The 20,096-nt window shown below is 39.1% G+C and overlaps 1 protein-coding gene across 3 annotated transcripts in view; it reads right to left on the bottom strand.

The window, feature by feature from the left end:
- Window positions 1-4,330: 4,330 nt before the first annotated feature.
- The window catches only part of UBA6 (ubiquitin like modifier activating enzyme 6), a 31,893-nt gene continuing 16,127 nt past the window's right edge, over window positions 4,331-20,096 (bottom strand). For all 3 annotated transcript variants that reach the window (XM_074866959.1, XM_074866958.1, XM_074866960.1), the window contains exons 16-34: window positions 19,802-19,869; window positions 19,448-19,526; window positions 19,162-19,242; window positions 18,710-18,787; window positions 17,231-17,412; window positions 16,538-16,643; window positions 15,399-15,488; window positions 15,207-15,287; window positions 14,480-14,608; window positions 13,506-13,557; window positions 13,339-13,402; window positions 12,384-12,453; window positions 11,644-11,715; window positions 10,340-10,457; window positions 9,209-9,402; window positions 8,440-8,567; window positions 7,549-7,636; window positions 7,056-7,150; window positions 4,331-4,621 (exon numbers count right to left, since the gene is read on the bottom strand). In XM_074866959.1, coding sequence (XP_074723060.1) covers window positions 4,486-4,621; window positions 7,056-7,150; window positions 7,549-7,636; window positions 8,440-8,567; window positions 9,209-9,402; window positions 10,340-10,457; window positions 11,644-11,715; window positions 12,384-12,453; window positions 13,339-13,402; window positions 13,506-13,557; window positions 14,480-14,608; window positions 15,207-15,287; window positions 15,399-15,488; window positions 16,538-16,643; window positions 17,231-17,412; window positions 18,710-18,787; window positions 19,162-19,242; window positions 19,448-19,526; window positions 19,802-19,869 — 1,911 coding nt within the window. In that variant the 3' untranslated portion in view covers window positions 4,331-4,485. The remainder of the gene's footprint in view (window positions 4,622-7,055; window positions 7,151-7,548; window positions 7,637-8,439; window positions 8,568-9,208; window positions 9,403-10,339; window positions 10,458-11,643; window positions 11,716-12,383; window positions 12,454-13,338; window positions 13,403-13,505; window positions 13,558-14,479; window positions 14,609-15,206; window positions 15,288-15,398; window positions 15,489-16,537; window positions 16,644-17,230; window positions 17,413-18,709; window positions 18,788-19,161; window positions 19,243-19,447; window positions 19,527-19,801; window positions 19,870-20,096) is intronic.

The raw sequence follows: 20,096 nt of genomic DNA, 5'->3' as shown, positions 1-20,096 counted from the left end.
AAGATCCAAGTTTAGTATTTTTAGCCTCTAAGTCCTGCCAGGCAGCTGGACCGAATAAAGTGCTTACAGGATGGGTACCCACTGCTGAGCTACACTCCTTCATAGTTAGTGGAAATGACTAGCTCCAGAGCCTAGCTTTTTTCTTTAGAAGAACCCAACCAAATAAACCACATCTCTTCTTGGACAGTGGTGGGGGAGCATTCACAGAGCTCAGCTGAAGACAGCTATGATCTAGGTACCGAAGCAGCTCGAGCCTTCACTACACGCACAGGGAGGGCTCTAGGTAGAGTTGCTCTTATTCCCAGACCAAGATCGATTGTCACGTTCCTTTGATATCAGCTGGGAATCACAAATAAATTATTACTTCTTTCAAGGATTACGGAAGTCATTCAAGGCTTGGAAAGATTATTTTAAAAGAATGCCCATATATTTTTAAATAATAAATTATGTGTGACTACATGTAGGCACACCCACTATATTTATAAAAGTACAACATAACATGAGACTTTAGCATTTTCTTTTCATGAAAATACTTATGATCATTTTGTGAAGATGGTGCTGCTCAGTATGCATCAGGTTAGAGTTGCAGCTTTTCCTCAATATGAAAACTGAAACTTGCGTGTCACTGTGAGAAGTGGGAACTTAATACTTTACTGTATCTCACTTTTGCCATACAAAATGATTCACTTACTAGCAAGACAGTTCTGCTGGTGTTATCAATGCTGTAACTCACGACACCTTTAAGCTTGAGCCTCAGTAAGCTTTCTGCAGCCTGCATAAACACCCATGCTAAGCTACTTCATCAACCACACAAAAGATACCAAAAGACACGTTTACTAAAATAAACTCTCAAAAGCTATCTGGTCAAAACTTACCAAACTTTGGACAAAGGTTTAGATTGCTGCACTGTGCTGCAGCAGAGTATGCTTTCTTTAATTGCAAACCAGGAGATAATTAACAGGATGGATAAACCTTTCAAGCTAATAATTTCAGCCAAATGCAACTGGTTTAAGTTCCTTTCTTAAAACAACTGGCTTACAGCCACATTGTTTCAAAGACACAAGGAAAAATTAAGGATTTTATCTAAAGCCTTTACTTATGTTTGATACAAGTCAGACAGATATCCAAAACTCTCTGCCTGGCTCAAACCCACAGTATTTCAGGATGTGAGATGCTGTGATCAGGTGATAGGGTTTCTGCATTCACACAGGCACAGCTGGTACCAAAGTTGTTCTTGTTCTTTCTATGTAGTCATTATTCCTGAGTAGCACTTTAAAAAAAAAAAAAAAAAAGGCAAGCATTCACATATTCACCATACATACGAAAAGGGGGGGTTAAACACTGAAAATGTGTACTTTTTACTCCTTGTATAGGTAAAGTCCAAAATCCATGACATCTGCCAAAACAGTCTTGCTAACAGTAGCATGATCTTCATGCAGAATCCTCACTACTCTTAGCATTAAAAAACCATGGAGATTAACCACAGAGAACAGTTGAGCTGAGTGCTGAATGCCTGCAACTATTAAGAATGTGAGAAATTAAGGGAAAACTAGTGAAAATATGAGCAAACTCTGTAAGAAAGCATTTCAGTGAGAAAGATCTTTAATACTAATATAAAAAACTTCATCTCTGCAAGTCAAGTGCTCTTTCAAAGAATAAAATTTTGAAGGAAAGCTATTAAAAGTGTTCTAGTGGAAAGACAAGTTCTCCATTGCTGCAGGAAGATAGCTAGCTCTAGCTGCTCCATGGGAATAGAGCATCAAACAGTCCTAGACACACACAAGCTTTCATTACAACGAAAAAAAACAAAGAAAAAAAAAGTAATTCTCAGATTCCAGGTAGTGCTATGAGCCTCTGTACTGCTAGCACTGGTAGTGACAACACTGGAGATCTTGAAGACCAGCACTCTGAAATTCACTTGCCCAGTGTGATTGAGCCCTTTTAGTGTGATTATGCTGAGCACCTGCTGAGACTTTTGATAAAAAGCAGTAACAGATTGAGAAAGGGGCTGTATCAAACACAAATTCACACTGAATCAGCTCACTCCACTCTGAACAACCTTCATTATAAATACAGTCACTCTCCATATGAGCAATTCAGAAAGTTTTAAAACAATTTTAATGAGCCACTTGACATGCACAGTTCTTCCAGATAAAACCCTCTTTAGATTACTTGTAAGATTTTACCTAGGTTAACTTATATCCAGAAAATTTTAAAGGTCTGCTAATAAATATCATCGTGCATTTTGTTTTTCCATTAGCAACTGTTTAACTGAGCAGAACCCATCCGTAGAACAGACATCCATCCAAGAGATACACACAAAAAGAGCAGTAGAGGGGTAACAGCCATGTCTGTAAATTCTGGCCAACCTCGACCTGGACTTTTTGCCAAGTGTCTCACAAAGCTGCATGTGTAGTCACTAATGAAGGCCATTCCATTAATTATATCTGAAAATTTACTTTAAACCCCGAGGACCATCCAATGGCATTCTAGCAAGGTACTGAGACTTTACTATTTTTATATGCTACTTACTTCAAAAGCATAAGTATGGTGTTAACACCACACTAATGTACCAGAGTGTACCTACTCAGTTTCATTTGTTCCCCAATCTCCAATTACAAGAGGTGACAGTGCTTTTGACTTGACCTAAATCTTTAAGTGATCCTTAGTACTAATCAGTGATTTCAGTTAAGAGTTCAGATTCCAATACTGCCACAGTGAAATACATTTTAGTCATTTAGAAGTGGTAACTTATTGTCTGCTTCTGCCTTCTCTGCACTCTAAAGTCATCTTTTCTCCTGTTTCAAAGTTTCTTTAAAAGTAGTTCTTAAAAAAATGAAGTTAGGTAGTTTAAAAAGCAGCATTATTAATCTAGAAAATTATATCTATAAACTAGACTGACTGTAAAAATATATACACCTTCCAGAAGATATCCCACACATATGACTAAATCCCAAATATTGGAATAATTGTGTTGATTCCAGCTATTCAGTTCCATACATCTTTGTGTTCCAAGTATCCAGCGTAATAGCTGTTATTCCTGACTGCAACTAACCAAGAAGGGAAAAAAAGGAGAGGTAAAATTCCTAACCAATAATGTTCATTAAATGTGAAGTATCCCTAAAGCTTAAAAAATTAAGATCAAGGATAAGTAGCCAAGTAGCCAGTAGCTTTTGCAACAGCTGCAGGAGATAAATGTGCAATCACAGTTTCTAAAGCTTAAACACATTGAAAGGTTTTCGAGTTCATAAGCTTTTATTCAAACTCCACTTCACTCTACCATCACCAGGAGAAAAAAAAAAGAACTGCCAGCTCAATTATCCAGTGTTTAAATGATAAGAGAAAATAAGGTGGTCACGGATGTTTCTGTAACGCACCTCTGTCTCACCACAGCAGCAAAGCTAGTTCCTAATTATTTCAGATTAAGCAAATTCTTTATACTTAGACATCCTAGTAACTCACTGATGACGATAAAAACCGCAGTGTTCAGTGTGACTCAGACTTGTCCTGTGGACAGGTGTACAGCATAACCATTTGCTATAAGGAAATGGTACCAAAAGGAGCTGCTGAGAAAACTGTTTGCTATGATAAACATCCAGAGCCACTTCCCAGTTCCTCCTTTCAAAGTTATCATTTGCTACAGGGTTTTTGATTTGGTGAGAGCAGAAAGGCTCAACCACACCAAACATTGACTTTTTCTTGAAGACAAAGTTTTATTGTTGAAAGTGTTAACTCAGCTTTCCGATAGGTTTCCACTTTCCCCATATTGTAGTATTCCCCAAGGAACAGTCTTAGTGCAGATAATCACCAACTCCAGCTCTCTTGACTTCAGGGGAGCTGTGACAATTTACACCTACTCAAGACCTGCCTCCCTATTTCCATGTTGAGACTGACATAAGATAGGTGCTTGACACAGCATCACTCACTGTGCAGAAGAGAGCACCAACAACACAATAAAGCAGTTCATCTGCTTTTAAGTGGAACTTTAAACCTTCCAGATGAGATTAAATCTCACATGTAGATGGCAAGAGTGAAAACTCTTGTTTGAGACTTAAGTAACGTATGAAATGGATTCGAGATGTTCTTAGAACACCAGGAGTATCATAAAATGGCAGTTTCCCCATTTTTTGCACTCTTCTCTAAGCGGCGCCTAATTTGCACATGGGGACCATTCGTTAGGTTCACCATTCTTCTTGACTTCTTCAGCTCCCCACAAATTAATACAAATCTTGTCTTTAAGGTAAGGACCGTACTGGACATTCCACCTCATGGAGTGACCAATCCTCCTTTGAGCAAACAGGTTTGAAGAAAACAGGAGATGAAACATAAATCCAGTTTGTCTTCAGTGCAAAGCCACTGATTTTCACCATTTGTTTTAATTAAGGCTTCACCAAAAAGAAACATATAGTACCATCTTTAATAGCTGAAAATTAGCACACTCCTTTCAGAACAAATGGTCCAGGAGTGACTTTTGTGTCTCTACCATCAATTATCTTCCTGAACAAAGTAGTATCTCACTGGTGGCCCTGGCAAGTCTTCCTCTCCATCAGTCTCTGGAGCAAATGATACTGTCAAATCCACATACTTCTTATCAGCTGATGGTTTCACAAGCTTTTGCATCCTACAAGGAAATGAAGAACACTTTGTTAACAGACAGAAGGAGGATTGGAAGTGCGAATTCAGGGCCAGCCTAGGATGAATTTCACTGCCAGCAACGAAGCCCAACATGCTAGAAACCAGGCTAAACTGGAGAATAAGCCACCTTTTAATTGACACAAAGGCTGTTTCTCCACCTGAGGTACGGCAAATTGTATTCCATTTTCTTGATAGACTTAGCCCCTTAGCAAGCTATTACATTGTTTGCTAACAAGTGCTCAGTACAAAAGAGAAAATGACCAGTTTCAGACAGGATTCCTCACTGACAGAGTTTCTCTTTGGTGCCCTACTGAGGCACAAGGCAAAGTTCACTTTCTGTGCAGGATTTTGGTCAATGAGGAGGAGTTGATGGAGTCCCCATCCCTGGAGGTGTTTAAGAGTAGTGTCGACATGGCGCTGAGGGATATGGTGTAGTTGGAAACTGTCAATGCTAGGTTAAAGGTTGGACTAGATGATCTTCAAGGTCCTTTCCAACCTAGATGATTCTGTGATTCTGTAAGTTCTCAGTCTACCAACAATGGCTGGTTTTAATATATTATTACAGAGAACCACTCCAGTGCAGACACTAGATACGCAGTTCTGATGGGATGTAATTCTACTGGAGTTAGGACTTGTTAAGTCCTTGAATGTCAAAGGTGAATAGCAATGAGGGGGGAAAACCAGCCAGGATCTGGGACTTCTTCCCTCATGACTACAATGTGAGTTTAAACTAGGTAAGCGTGTCATGTCTTAGTGCAACTTCCCCCTTTGCTCTCCGCAGTCTCAAAAGCTACAGCTATTGCTTGAAAGTTGCACAATAAAATACTGAAGTAGAAGGTCAATCACTTTCATTACATACATTTAGATGTCTCAATTACTTTCTTGCCAACTCGGAGCACTAGTTCATGAGGCCAGCTCAAATGCTAGAAGGCTGGGGGAAATACAGTCACTCATTTCTATTCCTCAGAGGTCACTTAGAGAAGGATTTCCCTTCTGGCTATGCTTTTAGCACACAGGTCAAAAAGCTGCTTTCCCCAAAGTTCATTTGCAAGAACACAAGGCATTAGCCTCTTCTCAGCAGAGATACTGAGGTCATGTCCATTTGCATGAGGAAGCCCCAAGCTACAGAGCAAGGCAGATCACTATGTCTCTAAAACGTGCTTTTAAGGAGTATGCTACCAGTCAGTGTTGTAGTTCTAAAATAAAGACAGTCTTGCAATGCTTATGTTACAGCCAGAGAAAGATTTTAAACACTAAGAAAAACAAACACACAAGCAAGACCAGAGTTTGCTGCGCAAATATATCTTATAAAGCTTTGGGGACTGCTTGTAACGAAACCCCAGGTTGCTGTAACTACATGGAAAGCTTGAACCAAGTCTCAGGGTAATAACAAATCCTGATAGTCACAAGAAGGCAGCTTCACACCATGCCTTTGACTTTGTTACACACCCCACTCATTGCAAATGATTTATACAGCTGTAGAAGGAATATAAACAACTTCTTTTGAGATAGGCTGTAAATTCACATCTTAGTATGCCAGACACTCTAAAAACACTACAAACTTAGAGGCTTTTCACTCCCTGGAATTTTGAAGTAGCTTGCCCATAACGTATACCACTTTGCCTGACGTTACCTACTGGCAGACCTTCAAAACAGTACTGACCAATGCATCCACTTGCTTTAGCGAAGCCTGTGGGCCCTGACCAGCAAACACTTCACAGGAGCTGTGAGGAACAAGTTTTGAGCTGAAGAAGTTCAATCAACATATAAGCTACAACTAAACCTGGGTGAGATCTGGCTGTTACTTTGCAAAGGCCTATCAGTCAAAAAACAATGCCCTGCCCTCACATCCTCCCAAACTTTCAGTTTGTTATACCCCAATTTCCTGTCAGTGAGCAGCCCTGCAAAGCCTCATGAATGTCTCATTTTTAAGTGACCTAAAGTGAGCTAGAAATTCAAGGAATTACTACGAACTGAACAGACTTCAAGAAATCTCAATTGCAATCAATACGTTAACTCCTTCCCGAATAAGTGTTCTGATTCTTTCAGAGCTACATTGATAAATATCACCATTAGTTTTAAGACAATTTAAAAAGGTTTGATTAGTCTTGTTCTTCTTGAACCAAGGTACATTCTTTCCCAAAAACCTTACTGTCAGACTTCTTCGGGTTTCTCATTCTGGCATTCATCAGTTAGAGTTGCACTTTACAAGCCTCGTGTTCTCACCACAGAAGTTAATTCACTTTCTCTTTTTTTATTTTTTCCAAAAGGAAAAAGTTACCTTCTTGCTTTCCCCAACATTAATGACTAGCAACCACTCAGAGAAAACATTGCTGTCAGACACACGCCCTTATGATACAACCAGTGAATAATTTGTACATGCATTCGCACCCCTCAAGCCATTTCCCAGTTATACTTACGTCAGCTTTAATCTTTTAATATGACCGGGCATCACAGGAACATACAGCATTTTGACTCCCTGTACAACCATAGTTGGTTCAATTCCATATTTCTCCTGGAATTCACAAATTAAAACTTATTAAAGGACTAGAACAGCTGTACAAGCCAGCAGATGTTACTACTGCTAATACCACAACTAATTATTCAAAATCATAGGATTCCAGCCAGAAAACTTGCTAATGCATGGATGTTGGCAGAAGTCTTATTAAGATACATTTGAGCCAACTGAATTAACAAAGAACTTGAAAATAGGCTTGGATGCATTTACTTAGAGACATCACTGTTGACATTAATTCTTTCTAGAATTACTCTGGTTTGAACAGTAACTTGATAAAAGAAAAAAAAAACAACAAAAACCAACAAACAAAACCAAAGAAACCTCAAACCAACAACCCAAAACAAGAAAACCCTTTCCTCTCATCTTGTATTAACCCAGTACAGTAGCTAACTTACTCTGACAGCATTTATGAAGTCCAACAGAGTAAAATCCTCTTTCCCATAAATTGTCCACCTGTCCCAGATTGTAAATGATATCCCATTTCTGTTTTAAAAAGAGAAAGGTTGTTTGTTATTTTAGAACGTGAACTCTGGCACTTCCCTTAAACACGTACTGAAGAACTATTATGCCTTCTAGCGACTTGCTGTTTTATCTTGAGCAAAAATCTCTTCCCTCTCTGCTGCCATTTCTCCAGTCCTTTGACCCGGCTAAGCACAAGACACAGTAAGAACTCTGCATAAACATGGTATCTGGCAATGAACTTACTGAGTTTTCAGACCTACTGAAAAATAGCTCTTGTTTTGACTAAGATGCAGAAGTGTGTCCAGTCTCTGCAGACAGGATGCTTATTAATAACCACGCTGCATATCTAACTCATCTAGATTTTTAAAGCCTAACTAGCAACAGCTTCCACTGAAAACAAAACTAAGCCCTTAAAATCACTATTTTTAAAATTAGGACAGAAGAGCACATGCTGCATTTTCCAAACAGGAAGTTCTTGAGCAATGCATTATGGGACACCCTTGGCGGTACTAAGAATATCACTTATACCTTTTGCAGTATGTAGTAAATGGATAATAGAGTTTGATAGCAAGTACTAAGTGCTTCATGATTTTCCAAGTTTAAAGAACAACAAAAAAATAACCTTGAATACCTATAACATTTAACTGGAGTATGACCATGAATTGTGGTTCCATCATAGTTCTGATATGTGAGCACATAAGGCCTTAATCTGGTTGTGTGGATTTAATAACTACAAATTTCACACTTCTTGTAATGGCTCACGAAGTTCTAAGCATCAATTACCAGGTTTCCAAATACTGCCCTTCTGCTATTGTCCTTCCTACCTGATTTCTGTTCTTCTTACTTCAGCAGTTTCTGTAAAGACCATTATGGGAATGGCTAGGTTCAGAAAACAGTTCTTGTATGCATCAGCTGGGTAGCCACCCACAACTTTAATGAGTTCCAGTGCAACCTGCAGTAAATAAGAATCCCATACTACTATGAGACCAAACACAGGTTTTAGTTACTGTGTTATCAACACTAGTTTAGTTAAGAGGCCAGCAACTACAGAGTAAATTGTTAATGAGAGCAGCTGTCCAATTGGCAGACTAAATCACACCTGGAAATGCAACCCAATATGCCACAGAAATAAATTCTGTTGCTGCTAATGAAAATATTTAAAACATTCAAAAGTCTTCCTAACATAGGACTCTTCTGAAATTGTTAAATTCAAGACACCTCCACAAAGCATGCAGTTCTGTTGAGGTGCATGGATATGAACTACTACAGAACAGATCCTTTCTGCTCTTCGCAGTGGCACTCTGACGGAAGTTAGCATTAAGTGCAGAAAATGAACCAAGATGCTGATCTCCAACTCCTCTTTCTGGTCAGCAAATCAGAAATAAAGCACCAAGGTCTTAACACATCTAGAACCAAGAGCAATCTTTTGTATTGGTACATGAGAAAAAAAAATATTAAGTTTGAAATAAATGCATTTCTTTAACGAGGCTCTATCAGGGTAGTGTTAATCAATATCCAGACAACAGTGGTTTTGGGCAAGGAACAGTAAGAGAACGAAATATGCATTTTAAGCATTTTAAAAAACATACGCACCAGCCCTGACACTGCAGCAGTAGCTGTTGCAATTGCAGGAATAATCTTTCCAGCAATGCGCTTTGTTTTGAACCGATCTGCTGGTTCAATGTTGTACATCTTGGCTCGCAAGTTTGATGCTGCTGTTATGAAATCTATATGCCCATTACTATCATCATCTTTTTCAAAGGAGATGGGCTTCATTTGCAAATCATCTGCTCATGAAAAAAAAAAAGCAAAAATTATTATTAGAAAACTGAAGATGTCCTAAACATAAGTTATAGGGAACTAGAGCCTTAACAAATTAAAAATTTCACATTCTGGAGCTTGGTCTGCTTGCTAGAAGCAGAAGTGCCCCACCAATACCAGTTGTTAAAAGTGAGTAATGAAAGAAATATCAACAGAGCTCCATAATTTAATTTTCCTTGTAATAACAATTTTGGACAGTCCTGAGGATGTTTCGTACACACCCCACCTCGTTATAGTTCCCATCCTGTAAGAATTTCCTCTGTAAGCTTTGTTTACCTGTTAACCATTTCACTATGGACTCAGTAGCATGGGAGACAGAGGTTGGGGCTGACACTCCATGGGATGGGTTAGAGCTAAGCTTATCTTTCTCCCCTGGGTTCACAGCCTAAAAATGTACACATGTAGTTGTTGCCCAGTGATCTCTTCATGTGGCCAGGCACAAAAATGGGATTTGAGCATGCTCATTTTAACATAATTAGAAGATACTCCAGAAGACTCTAACAACCTTCACAGTTTAGAATAATTTCAGGCTGATTCCTGTAAGTAGTAATGCTCAACCTTCTTATACCAGAATCACTTTCAGTCCATCTGGGATCTAGCCAACACCCTTTCCCTCCTTAGAGTTCAGTTCCCTGCTGTTTACAACCCTGATGACAGTGAGCACTTACATACAAGTATAACAGAGAACCCTAAAACTTGCAGGAATCTCAGAAATACAGAAGCACAGTGTAACGTGAAGCAGTAAGGACAGTTATCTGCATGGCACTTCAGAAAGCTTTAGATAGCAGCTATCTGCTTCTTGCAGAATTACAGAACTGCTTTATCCAAAGGCCTGAATGTCATACTACTGCCAGTGCAGCTGCAAGATGTTACTAAGCTATAAAGCTAGTTTGCACTACTCACTTTCCAGAGCTTCATTGGATAGTATAGACTTCTCCAGCTGGAAAATAGCATTTCTTTCATCCTCACTGCTGACTGGAATATGATCTGGTTTCCTTGCAGTCTCATCAGTCTGTACAACCTGCAAGTGTGTTCAGTGCTTGAGTAATAAAATACATGAACTTTGTACAGTACAAGTGTGAGGTGTACTAGATTCCCTGTCTTCCTTGCAGTCTTTCATCCCCAGTTCAAGAGAGACATAGACTTACTGGAGCAAGTCCAGCCAAGGGCCACAAAGATCACTAAAGGACTGGAGCATCTCTCATATGAGAAGCTGAGAGAGCTGGGATGGTTCAGCCTAGAGAAGAGAGGGCTCAGTGGGATCTTTTCAATGTGTATAAATATCTGATGGGGGGAAAAGTACAGAAGGCAGAGCCAGACTCTTTTCACTGGTGCCCGGTGACAGGACAAAGGGGTACGGGCACAAATTGAAGTGCGTAAAATTCCATAAGAAAATACTTCAAAGAAAAAACAAATAAAAAACCCCAACCAAAACTGTGGAAGGATGGTTGAACACTGGCACAGGTAGCAGAGAGAGGCTGTGGAGTCTCCAACCTCAGAGATATTCAAAGCCTGATGGGACACAGTCCTTGATGACCTGCTCTAGCTGTCCCTGCTTCAGGAAGGGAATTGGACTAGGCGGTCTCCAGAAGTCCCTTCCAACCTCAACCATTCTGTGACTCCAAATCAAAATATCAGGTTTGTCTCACAAGGCAAGCATTCATGAGACAAGTGTTAACACTGGGCAAGAAAATATGAAAACACCCTAGAATGTTTACTAATTTTAAATGATGACAAATGCTAGCCACTGCACGGTAACTCTTAAGCTGTTTTGAAGTTAACACCTCAAAAATAAAAGTAATGACACTTCCTTTACATTACCTAGAAAGTAGTAACAGATTGACACTAGTCTTGGATAGCTTTAAAGTTCCTTATGAGCAAAATTTTACTACTTTTATTAAAATAGTAGAGACTGATATAAACTTAAAAAAAGCTTGCAGCCTTACAATCACACTCATGCATGGAAAATAATGCTATAGCAAGCCATTTGCAAAAGGCAAACTCCCCCACATCTTGCATTTAGCATCTGGTACATAGATAACTTAGCTGTATCAAGTTAAAGCAGTCCTGTATGCCATACTCTTGTTTCCCCCAAATCCATTTTAATTTGTGTTTATTGCTCATCAGCATCAATGCAAGAAGTAGTTAAAGATGTGGGACACTGCTTGGGGATTTTTTTTTTTCTTTAAACTAAAGATCACACTTACTTTGTTCGAAGGTCTGAACTCTGGTACCTTCACAGCTGAAATAATCTTCAAAATAGTTTCCTCCGACAAATCCTGTTATGGTTTTGAAGAAAAACAATTTAAATTGACATCAACTCAAAAAGGCCCCCGCAAAAAGACTGCATATCCAGTAGCATTTCAAAGAATACCAAAACATCCCACAGACATTCAATGACGTGTCAGTGAAACATCATTACTGAAACACCAAGTGGTATTTCAGTTGCCACAGTGAACCAGAGCAGTGTGAAGTGCCTAGCACTTGAAAACTGAACAGAACTGAAGTGTAAACATGACTTAGAGGAAGATCCAATTAGAAAAGAAAAAGGGTAACAAGAGAAACAAAGGATAAGCAACAGAGGCTGTGAGAAGTAAAAAATAAAAACTCCCAGACCATAGCTAAGACAGTTAAAAAAATGCCATAAAGAGATGTTCTTTCAGTTCAGTTATTATATTGCCCAGGGAATAGGTCCATCAAAATAAGAATTCCCGAGTTCAGTGCTTATTGAAAATACACAATGCACTACTCATTTCCTCTTCAGGTTAGGGATTTAAATAAGGAAGACTAAATGTAAGTGGCTACTGAACAGCCAGTGCTGGAGGATAGATTACTTTAAGAATCACTTTAACCAGTTCTTGGAAAGAACTGGCAACTGGACATCAGGCCAGAACTGAACACGTACATCCAAGTTATGTGGTTGGAACACTGTTACAATATGGATTACCTTTTCTGTGAAGGGAACACAGTACACTGTTGCAAAGAGTTTTGCTGCGCTCACAATGAAACCACAGTGCCTGAAGAAAAGATGAAGGTAATTATTTTTGGTTGCTTGTGTTTTTACTTCAGTTGCCCAAAGGTTTGCAATCATGTTCAAAGAGGTCTTGAAAACACACACAGAGAAACAGAATTTCCACCCTTCAGTGCACACAGTACAAAAGAGATGACAGACTTTGAACGCCTTGGAAGTCCTCCCCAAAACTAAGCAAACACTGATGAGCAAAGAGCTATTTAATGAAAACTGTCTTTCCTTAACCTCTGTAGTCAAGAAAACTACAAATGCTCCCATGACTTCAATATGATAACAAAAAGCTTCACCTCAGAAATACTTTGATATCTGCCATGATCTCAGTTTTCACCCAAACTAAAAATGGCGATCCAAACAGTTTCTCAAAGCAGATGTAGATATGCAGCAGATAAAAGCTTTCCAATCCTTCAACCAGATCAATTTTTTAAATTATCTGTAATATGCAAGCCATCTAGATCAGACCCAAATTGCGACAAGGAAGAAAAGGGTCAGTAGATCATTTTTACTAGTGAATTTAACTTGGCACATCTTGCATTTCATGATGTGGGCCAGTGGGGACAGGCAGATATGACAGCAGTAAGTCAGTAATTCTGTAGTCACATAATTAGTGAAATGGGTTGTTCTAAGCCGTTTCACATCAGATGTTGTCAGAACTTCCCACGACCCTCCAATCCCAAATCAGTGAAAGTTAAGTTACCCGCAGTGAAAGTACGAGACAGCTCACTGAATCTGCCACAGTGTTAAGACTATGCATTAGTACCCATCAAGTACCAGTCCAGCTTCTAGTGCTATAAAGCCACTGCCTTGCACTTTCTGTTGCAGGGTGAGTTCTACAGGATGCTGTAAAATGCATCAGTGGCAGTACCATACTTACAAAGGATCATTAAATTCAAACTTCACTGGGAAAGGTGGCCTCTTCGGTGATTGCCAAAACAAACCTGGTAAGAAGACAGTCTTAAGATGAAATCTTAAGGAGTCAGGAGCAGCAACACATGATGTACGCCATGAATTCACAACAGGCAATGGGCTATTTGTACTTACTTCCGTCTTTTAATCGTGTATCGAGGGGAAATGAATGAAGGAGCTGAAGAGCCTAGAGGAAAAGCCAGAGTAGCCTTAGTAATGTGTCATATACAGATTGACATGACCACACTAAATCAAGCCTTCTTTTTAGTAATGATGTGAAATCTTGATGTAGCTTTAAAGACACTCCAATATGTAGTTGAAGTAATTTAAGGAGTTAAGAAAACTTAAGATGACTGCGTTAAGATGATAAAGACACAAGTACTAATAGACAGAGTGACTTGCCCACTCATTCACAGGACAAAGATGACAGTGTCACCTCATCTGTCCAAAGTCCAAGCAAGGCACTTAATCCAGCAAGTAAAGTGTTTCCCCCACCCTGTTGTCACTTTAGGATCCATGCATACCAATTCACAATTGGGAATGCGATGTTTTCTCAATGTGACAACTACCACCAGGGCTTCCATACACGCAGACATGATATGTTTATTAATACACAACACCACGATCACATCTTTCCTACAAAATTATATGCACACACTCTTTAAGCAACACTGGGGACCAGATTCTCAGAATGACTGGCTCTTATTTCAGCCAACCTTTCTGTAACATCTTTGAGAAAACCAGGGATATGAAGATGAGTTCAGTAAGAAAAGTTTAGTGGGGGAAACAAAAAGCCACTGTCCTTTAGTAAAAGACATCTGGTAATCCTGCTGCCCTGGAAAAACACAATACCTAGTCAGCTGGAAAAATGCCAAGAAAACTCCATGGAGACTACTGAACAGAGCCACTAGGAGCAAGTTAATAAACCAGACTTAAAAGCGCTACAGTAGAAAGAGGAGGGGATGCAGCATTTTTAAGTTTCAAGTACAATTCATTATTTATGAATGGATGGAAGTAAGTGCAAAGACTTGGAAACCTGGTTATTACGGCTACCAAGTTTTCTAATATCCTCATCAGTCTATCACACCTCATTTCCAGGCCTTACCTACCTTATGGCTAAAATACTTCTCAAATTTTACTCTCGCTAGTTCCACACATTGAGTCCAACTTCGAGGTCTTCTACTGAGTGTTTTAATAACATGAAAACAGCCTTCTAAGCTCTCACCTGATTTTATTCTCTAGATAGAGAAGGAAATAGGAAAATGTTAAAACAGACAAGATTCCTTCCAACCCAGTCAAACAGCAAATATATTTTTAGTAAGTTATAGGCAAAAGAAAACAGAGGGTCACTTTGTGAAATATCCTCTATGTAATCCTCTTTGCTGGTTTTTCCCCAGGTGCTGTGGTCTACTTGATTTATTTCCACCCAGGCCTATGGACCACAGGCCATTACAGACTCACAAGAAAAGATATTAAGCAATTGAGTCTAATTTATTACACAGTTGAATTAACTTGAAACTAAGTCTTCCCTTCATTTTTCCCAGCTAGTTGCACATCAGCGTGACATCTACTATACACTCGCTAGCAGTGCCTCAGTATTTCTCACATACAGAGCACGCATGAGCTAGAGAAGCAGCCAAGACTCCGGCTCTTAATTATGAGACACACCAGAAATATTGTTCCCATGAAAGACCAACTAATGACTTGGCCAAATAAGTCTTCAGGTTTTCTGAATAAAGTTAGAAAATAACCCAGAGCTCACTGAACTTAAATAGATACAAAATCCTTAAAGCATTAGTTTAAACCCTGTGTTTTACCCTGGCAACATTCCCCTACCTGTAAAACTTCTTCCGCGGATGGATAGGTTTGCCAGAATTTGTTAAACAATGAAGGCTTGTGAGAAAATGAACTTTCAAACTAGAAAATAGAAAGAACAAATATGGCATTTTGCAAGAAAGTACATCAGATCCCCCACCTTTCCAAATACACATTAAGTTATGCTGAATGCCAGTAAGCTTATTCCCTTACCTTATCTCTTGCCCACTGTATCGTATGCTCAATGGCAGCTGGAAAAGACTTCAAGGTGCAAAAAGGTATTTCTTCTTCTGGTGGATCCCGCTGTAATTAAGGAGAGTTGCATGTAAATGCAGGCTTATTAAAGTTTATTGCTAATAATAACACCAAGAATTTCTAGACTATGTAAGTTTAAAACTCCACTTATAAAATACAAGATGGCTTATTTATGTTTAGAACAAAATTTGGTTTATGAACACTAACATGCCACTTCCTGTTTACAAAGACTAGTCTAAACTGAACACCAGAAAGCAAAACTGAACTCTGAAATGCAAACAACAGAAGAAATTGTCAGCCAGCTTTTCCAAGACATGCAGTTAACATTCACATACACTCTCAACATGAAATACACCCTTTCACTCAAGGCCTGAAAGACTTCCTCCTTTGTGGACCCTAGCAAGACTGTTAGGATGCTCAAAATCCTGTGTCTGTGCCCACGTGGTGCCATTTCACAGTGTTCTCAACCAGTGATTTTCTACCTTGTAAAGGCAGTTTCACAAGAACTTAAACAGAGGGATACCGCAAGAGTTTGAAGGTTCATTTCCCTCTCCCCCATTCAAACAGAACTGTTAGGTATGCTTGTAGAAACTGGCAGATTAATTCCTACTAGAGGCTTGTGTTTCTCCTACCTGCCTGTGCAGGTGATACTCACCAAGAACAGAATGAGCACGCAGAAAGCAGTTCTAAAAGAAACCCACAAGTACAAAACCAGTTTGCAATGCCACCGTGGGACTAGATTCCTATTTAGAAGAGAGTTTTCAAGGGGTAGGGGGGGAAGCGAGTCCCTTGGAAATACTTCAGAATTAGGACATTTTCCAAAGCTTGTGTTTCATGACTCATATAGTAGTTGCTTTTAATTATTGGCCCAGGTGTAATCATCAGCTAGGTAGCAGACATGGTATCTCCAGTCTGCTCAAATTTTATCGCCTGTGAGCTTTTCTTCAGAAACCAAGGAAGTAATCTTTTTCTAATAGTACTGATCTTCAGCAACTCAAATAGGCCACTTATTTTAGATAGATACATAAACAACTAAAGATTCAGAGGGCATTATGGGACTAGCTACAGAAGATAAGCAATGGTCTTAAAACACTTACGTGACTATTATAGGACTCTGTCAGATGGGGCACAATAACTTCTGTGTGTCCTTTTGTTCCCATAGTTCCAGAGTCTATAAGAGGACGCAGGTTTGCTACACAGCGACTGACATGGAAAGACACAGACAATCAGAATACAGTGTAATCACTACACTCTTCCCTTGCAGACATTACCGGAGTGTAACTAGAATTGAGTCTAGGCACTTGCAGAAGAGTGGAAAGCTTACACCAAACTTGGGAAAAGAATAGATTAAATAAGAAGAACTGTTTCAAGTTAGATCAGGATACCATAAACCTGAGCCTACCTGGATTAGGAGCATTAGTAATTCTTTTTAAATGTAAATGACCTTACTTATAAATTTAAATACATATTCTTATGCATACATAATTCAACCTTAAGACTGCCACAGTATTTTCTCCCTCATCAGACCTTGACAGCTCTATATTTCCAAGAACTCAATCCAAGGCTGTCTGCCACGTGAACAGTAGCAGCCGCACAACAGCAGAGTTGGTTTCCACCACAAGTATAAACCTTCCTCATGGCAGCCAGCATCCTTACAAAGGAGCAAGATAAATCTGAGCAATTTGCTATCAGATCTTATAAGCAGCTGCAGATCGGGAAGATTAAGAATAAAAAAGCAGAGTTCACATAAGAACATGAAAAGCAGCCCCCGCATCCTTTCCACAACCTACCTATCAATGTATCTCCTTGCCTCAACATTGTCCAAAGCAGTCACAATCACATCTTGCTTGGTATAGAATTCATCGCTATAAGTGTTCTCAGTGGCTGGACAAACTTTATTAATATACGAGTCGATCTTTAAGTAGGGATTGATGTTCAGAGTTGCTTCTGCTGCAGTATAGCTTTTAGGCTTCTGAAAGTAACAATAGATACATATATCAACAATATTCAGATAAATAACATCTGGGACACAAAAGCATCAACTTCATTTGCTGATCAGACAACAATTCACCTGCAGAAATGTTAGTATGCAAAACACACAATAAAGGAAATTCTTTAATCATGTATCTCCCTCACCAATAAAACTAGATTAATACAATATTTATTTCTATCTTTAAAGTAGTGCATCAGAGACCACAAGGTGAAAGTGCTTAGATGGTGCAGCAGAATTGTGTATCAAGTAACTGAACCCAATGTCATGTGCTGCCTCTCATGCTCCAAAAATGCCATAAGGAGCAGTTCATGACTGTCAGAAGATAAACCCATTAGTTACTGGGACTATGTCTACACAGCATAGACATCAAAACCACCTGTGAATAATCACATTACTGCGAGGCATTTCACACAAAGCCAGTTTCAGAAGCTAAACTGAAATAGAGTTTTTAACCTACCTGACACTTCTAGCCATACTACATTCAATTATCTAGGGATCAGCACTTAGAACAGCAGAACTCAAGACAGTATGGCTTCTGAAAGCTTGCAGAGTTCACCTTCCATTTATCTATCCATCCAAAATGTAATCTGTTCCCAGATTTGCTAGACATAAACAGGAGGCAGAAAATTCAGCTGCTGGGCTTTGGGCAGGGGAATCCCTTTTCCCCATTGCTGTCAAGATCTGAGCCACCGTTTTTATTTTGTGCTGTGTTTGCAAGTACAGGGATATTCTCTCTGCGTCTAAGCAATCAACAGTTTCTGTATCATTCATTTACTGAATGTACATGTTTTTTTGCCAAGGTATTTACCAAGCTTAATGAAGACTGAATTAAGTCAGAAGATAGCAACTTTGGTCAGGTTCCATCAGCAGTAGCTCTTCTATTGAGAAAGCTTCTGCCAGTGCTGTCTATTTTTTGTTGTTTTGTTTTGTTCTCCCCAAATTTAAATGGTATAGCAAAGCATTTCTGGCATATTAACTCATGGCAGCCTCTTAGGCAACATCCTCATCGGAGTCTCAAGTTCGAGAGATTTCGTTAGTCAAAAACACCAGTATGAATTAAGATCAGATCAGTCAATTTTACTCCACTGGTACTAATGGTAAGTGGGATGCCAGTGTAGTTCTAGGTATTGTTTTAAAAGATACTGGATTTCATTACAGTCTTTAAGTCTTTTCTGGACAGAAGTACATACGCTCACATGTTCAGCTCTCAGTTGGGACACAAGACAGGGAGATACAGAACAACAGTCCAGAAAGTTTATTGAACAAGAAAGCCTACCTGTATGTGATGAGGTCGAAAAAGAAACTGCCTGTTCAGGTTGGATTTCTCTATCAGGTCTGGATCTGTAATTGTAACCTAAGTCAGAAGGGGCAAAAGCAACAGCTGAAGTTACAATTTAAGTGTAGCACTGAGCAATAATCTTGATGAAATCTCTACAGAAACTTGTCAAAACAAAGCACTGCTGTTGGTATCCACTGTGGCTACCAGCTCTGTCTGTACTGACTGATTAGTTTTTGTTTTAAAATCAAAATACAGCAAGACTGCTCCAAGTGTGTTCTGCTTCCAATTGCACATTACTTCCACTCTATGCTGAGGCCATTTTACGCTCTGTGCAGAGACCAACCTGAAATAAGTCTTAGACTTTTAACATTTTTAAGTAGTCTAGTTATTTAATTATTCCTTGTCACACTACTTTTTAATAAGCAAAGTGAGGTTAACAGGTGACTTACTAATCCTTTGTCTTGCCCACTACCGACACCAAGAAGTGCAAAGTTTTTTAGCATTTCACAGCCTATCGCTCCACAGCCAACCTAAAGAAAATGATATTTTTACAGTCAGAAATGTAAGTGAAAAACATGAAGACAAGTATAATAGCCAAGTCCCATTACAATTTTGGGCCCTTTATTCTGCAGCAGCGCACATCGTCAAGTCTGCTCTCATTATTTTGAAGACAATGGATGTTAGCTATATCAACAAAGCATTTGCAAAAAGTGTAACAGTGTCAGTCATACTCACCAAGAAAACATTCAAATCATGCAGCCTCTGGCACAGAGAGTCTCCAATACAAGCCCTCAAGGCATCATACCTATCTCCCCTGTGCAGGCATAGGAGACAAAACCAGAAGATGAGTAAGTTGCCACTTATCACGGTAGTATCATTGATGCCAAACTGCACTTTGACATGAAGAAAATCAGATCGAGTCCCCTATAATTCCTATTCCTCCCATGCTCAAATTAGGGGACACATTCTCAACCCCAATCCTGTCCCTCCAGCAAATAGCACTGAACTAACTTTAAAAAACATCTTCTGTGCCTGCTTGAGACTCAAATGTGAACAGTACATAAATCAGCAGATTGTAGTTATATTTACCGTGGAAGAAATTCTTCAGAGCCCATCTTTTCTAGAGGTGTTACAATGTCTAACATATCTATATACAGCTGTAAAAAAAAAAAAAAAAATTCATGTTATTTTCATTTAAAAAACAAAGTAAGTATTTTCTACATACAACAGAGTCTAGCAATTTAGAAGCACTAAGTTTTTACTGTCAGTGGAAGACTGTACAGCATTCAATTCCCTACAGTTCACTTCACAATTTTAGTGGACAGGAAAAAGCACCTGGACACAGAGGGGAAAACCTCACTGAAGCATGACCCGTAAGCTTTTG

This window comes from Strix uralensis, chromosome 4 (assembly GCF_047716275.1).
Source record: "Strix uralensis isolate ZFMK-TIS-50842 chromosome 4, bStrUra1, whole genome shotgun sequence".
Taxonomy (NCBI): domain Eukaryota; kingdom Metazoa; phylum Chordata; class Aves; order Strigiformes; family Strigidae; genus Strix; species Strix uralensis.
This window is presented reverse-complemented; position numbering and strand designations above follow the sequence as displayed.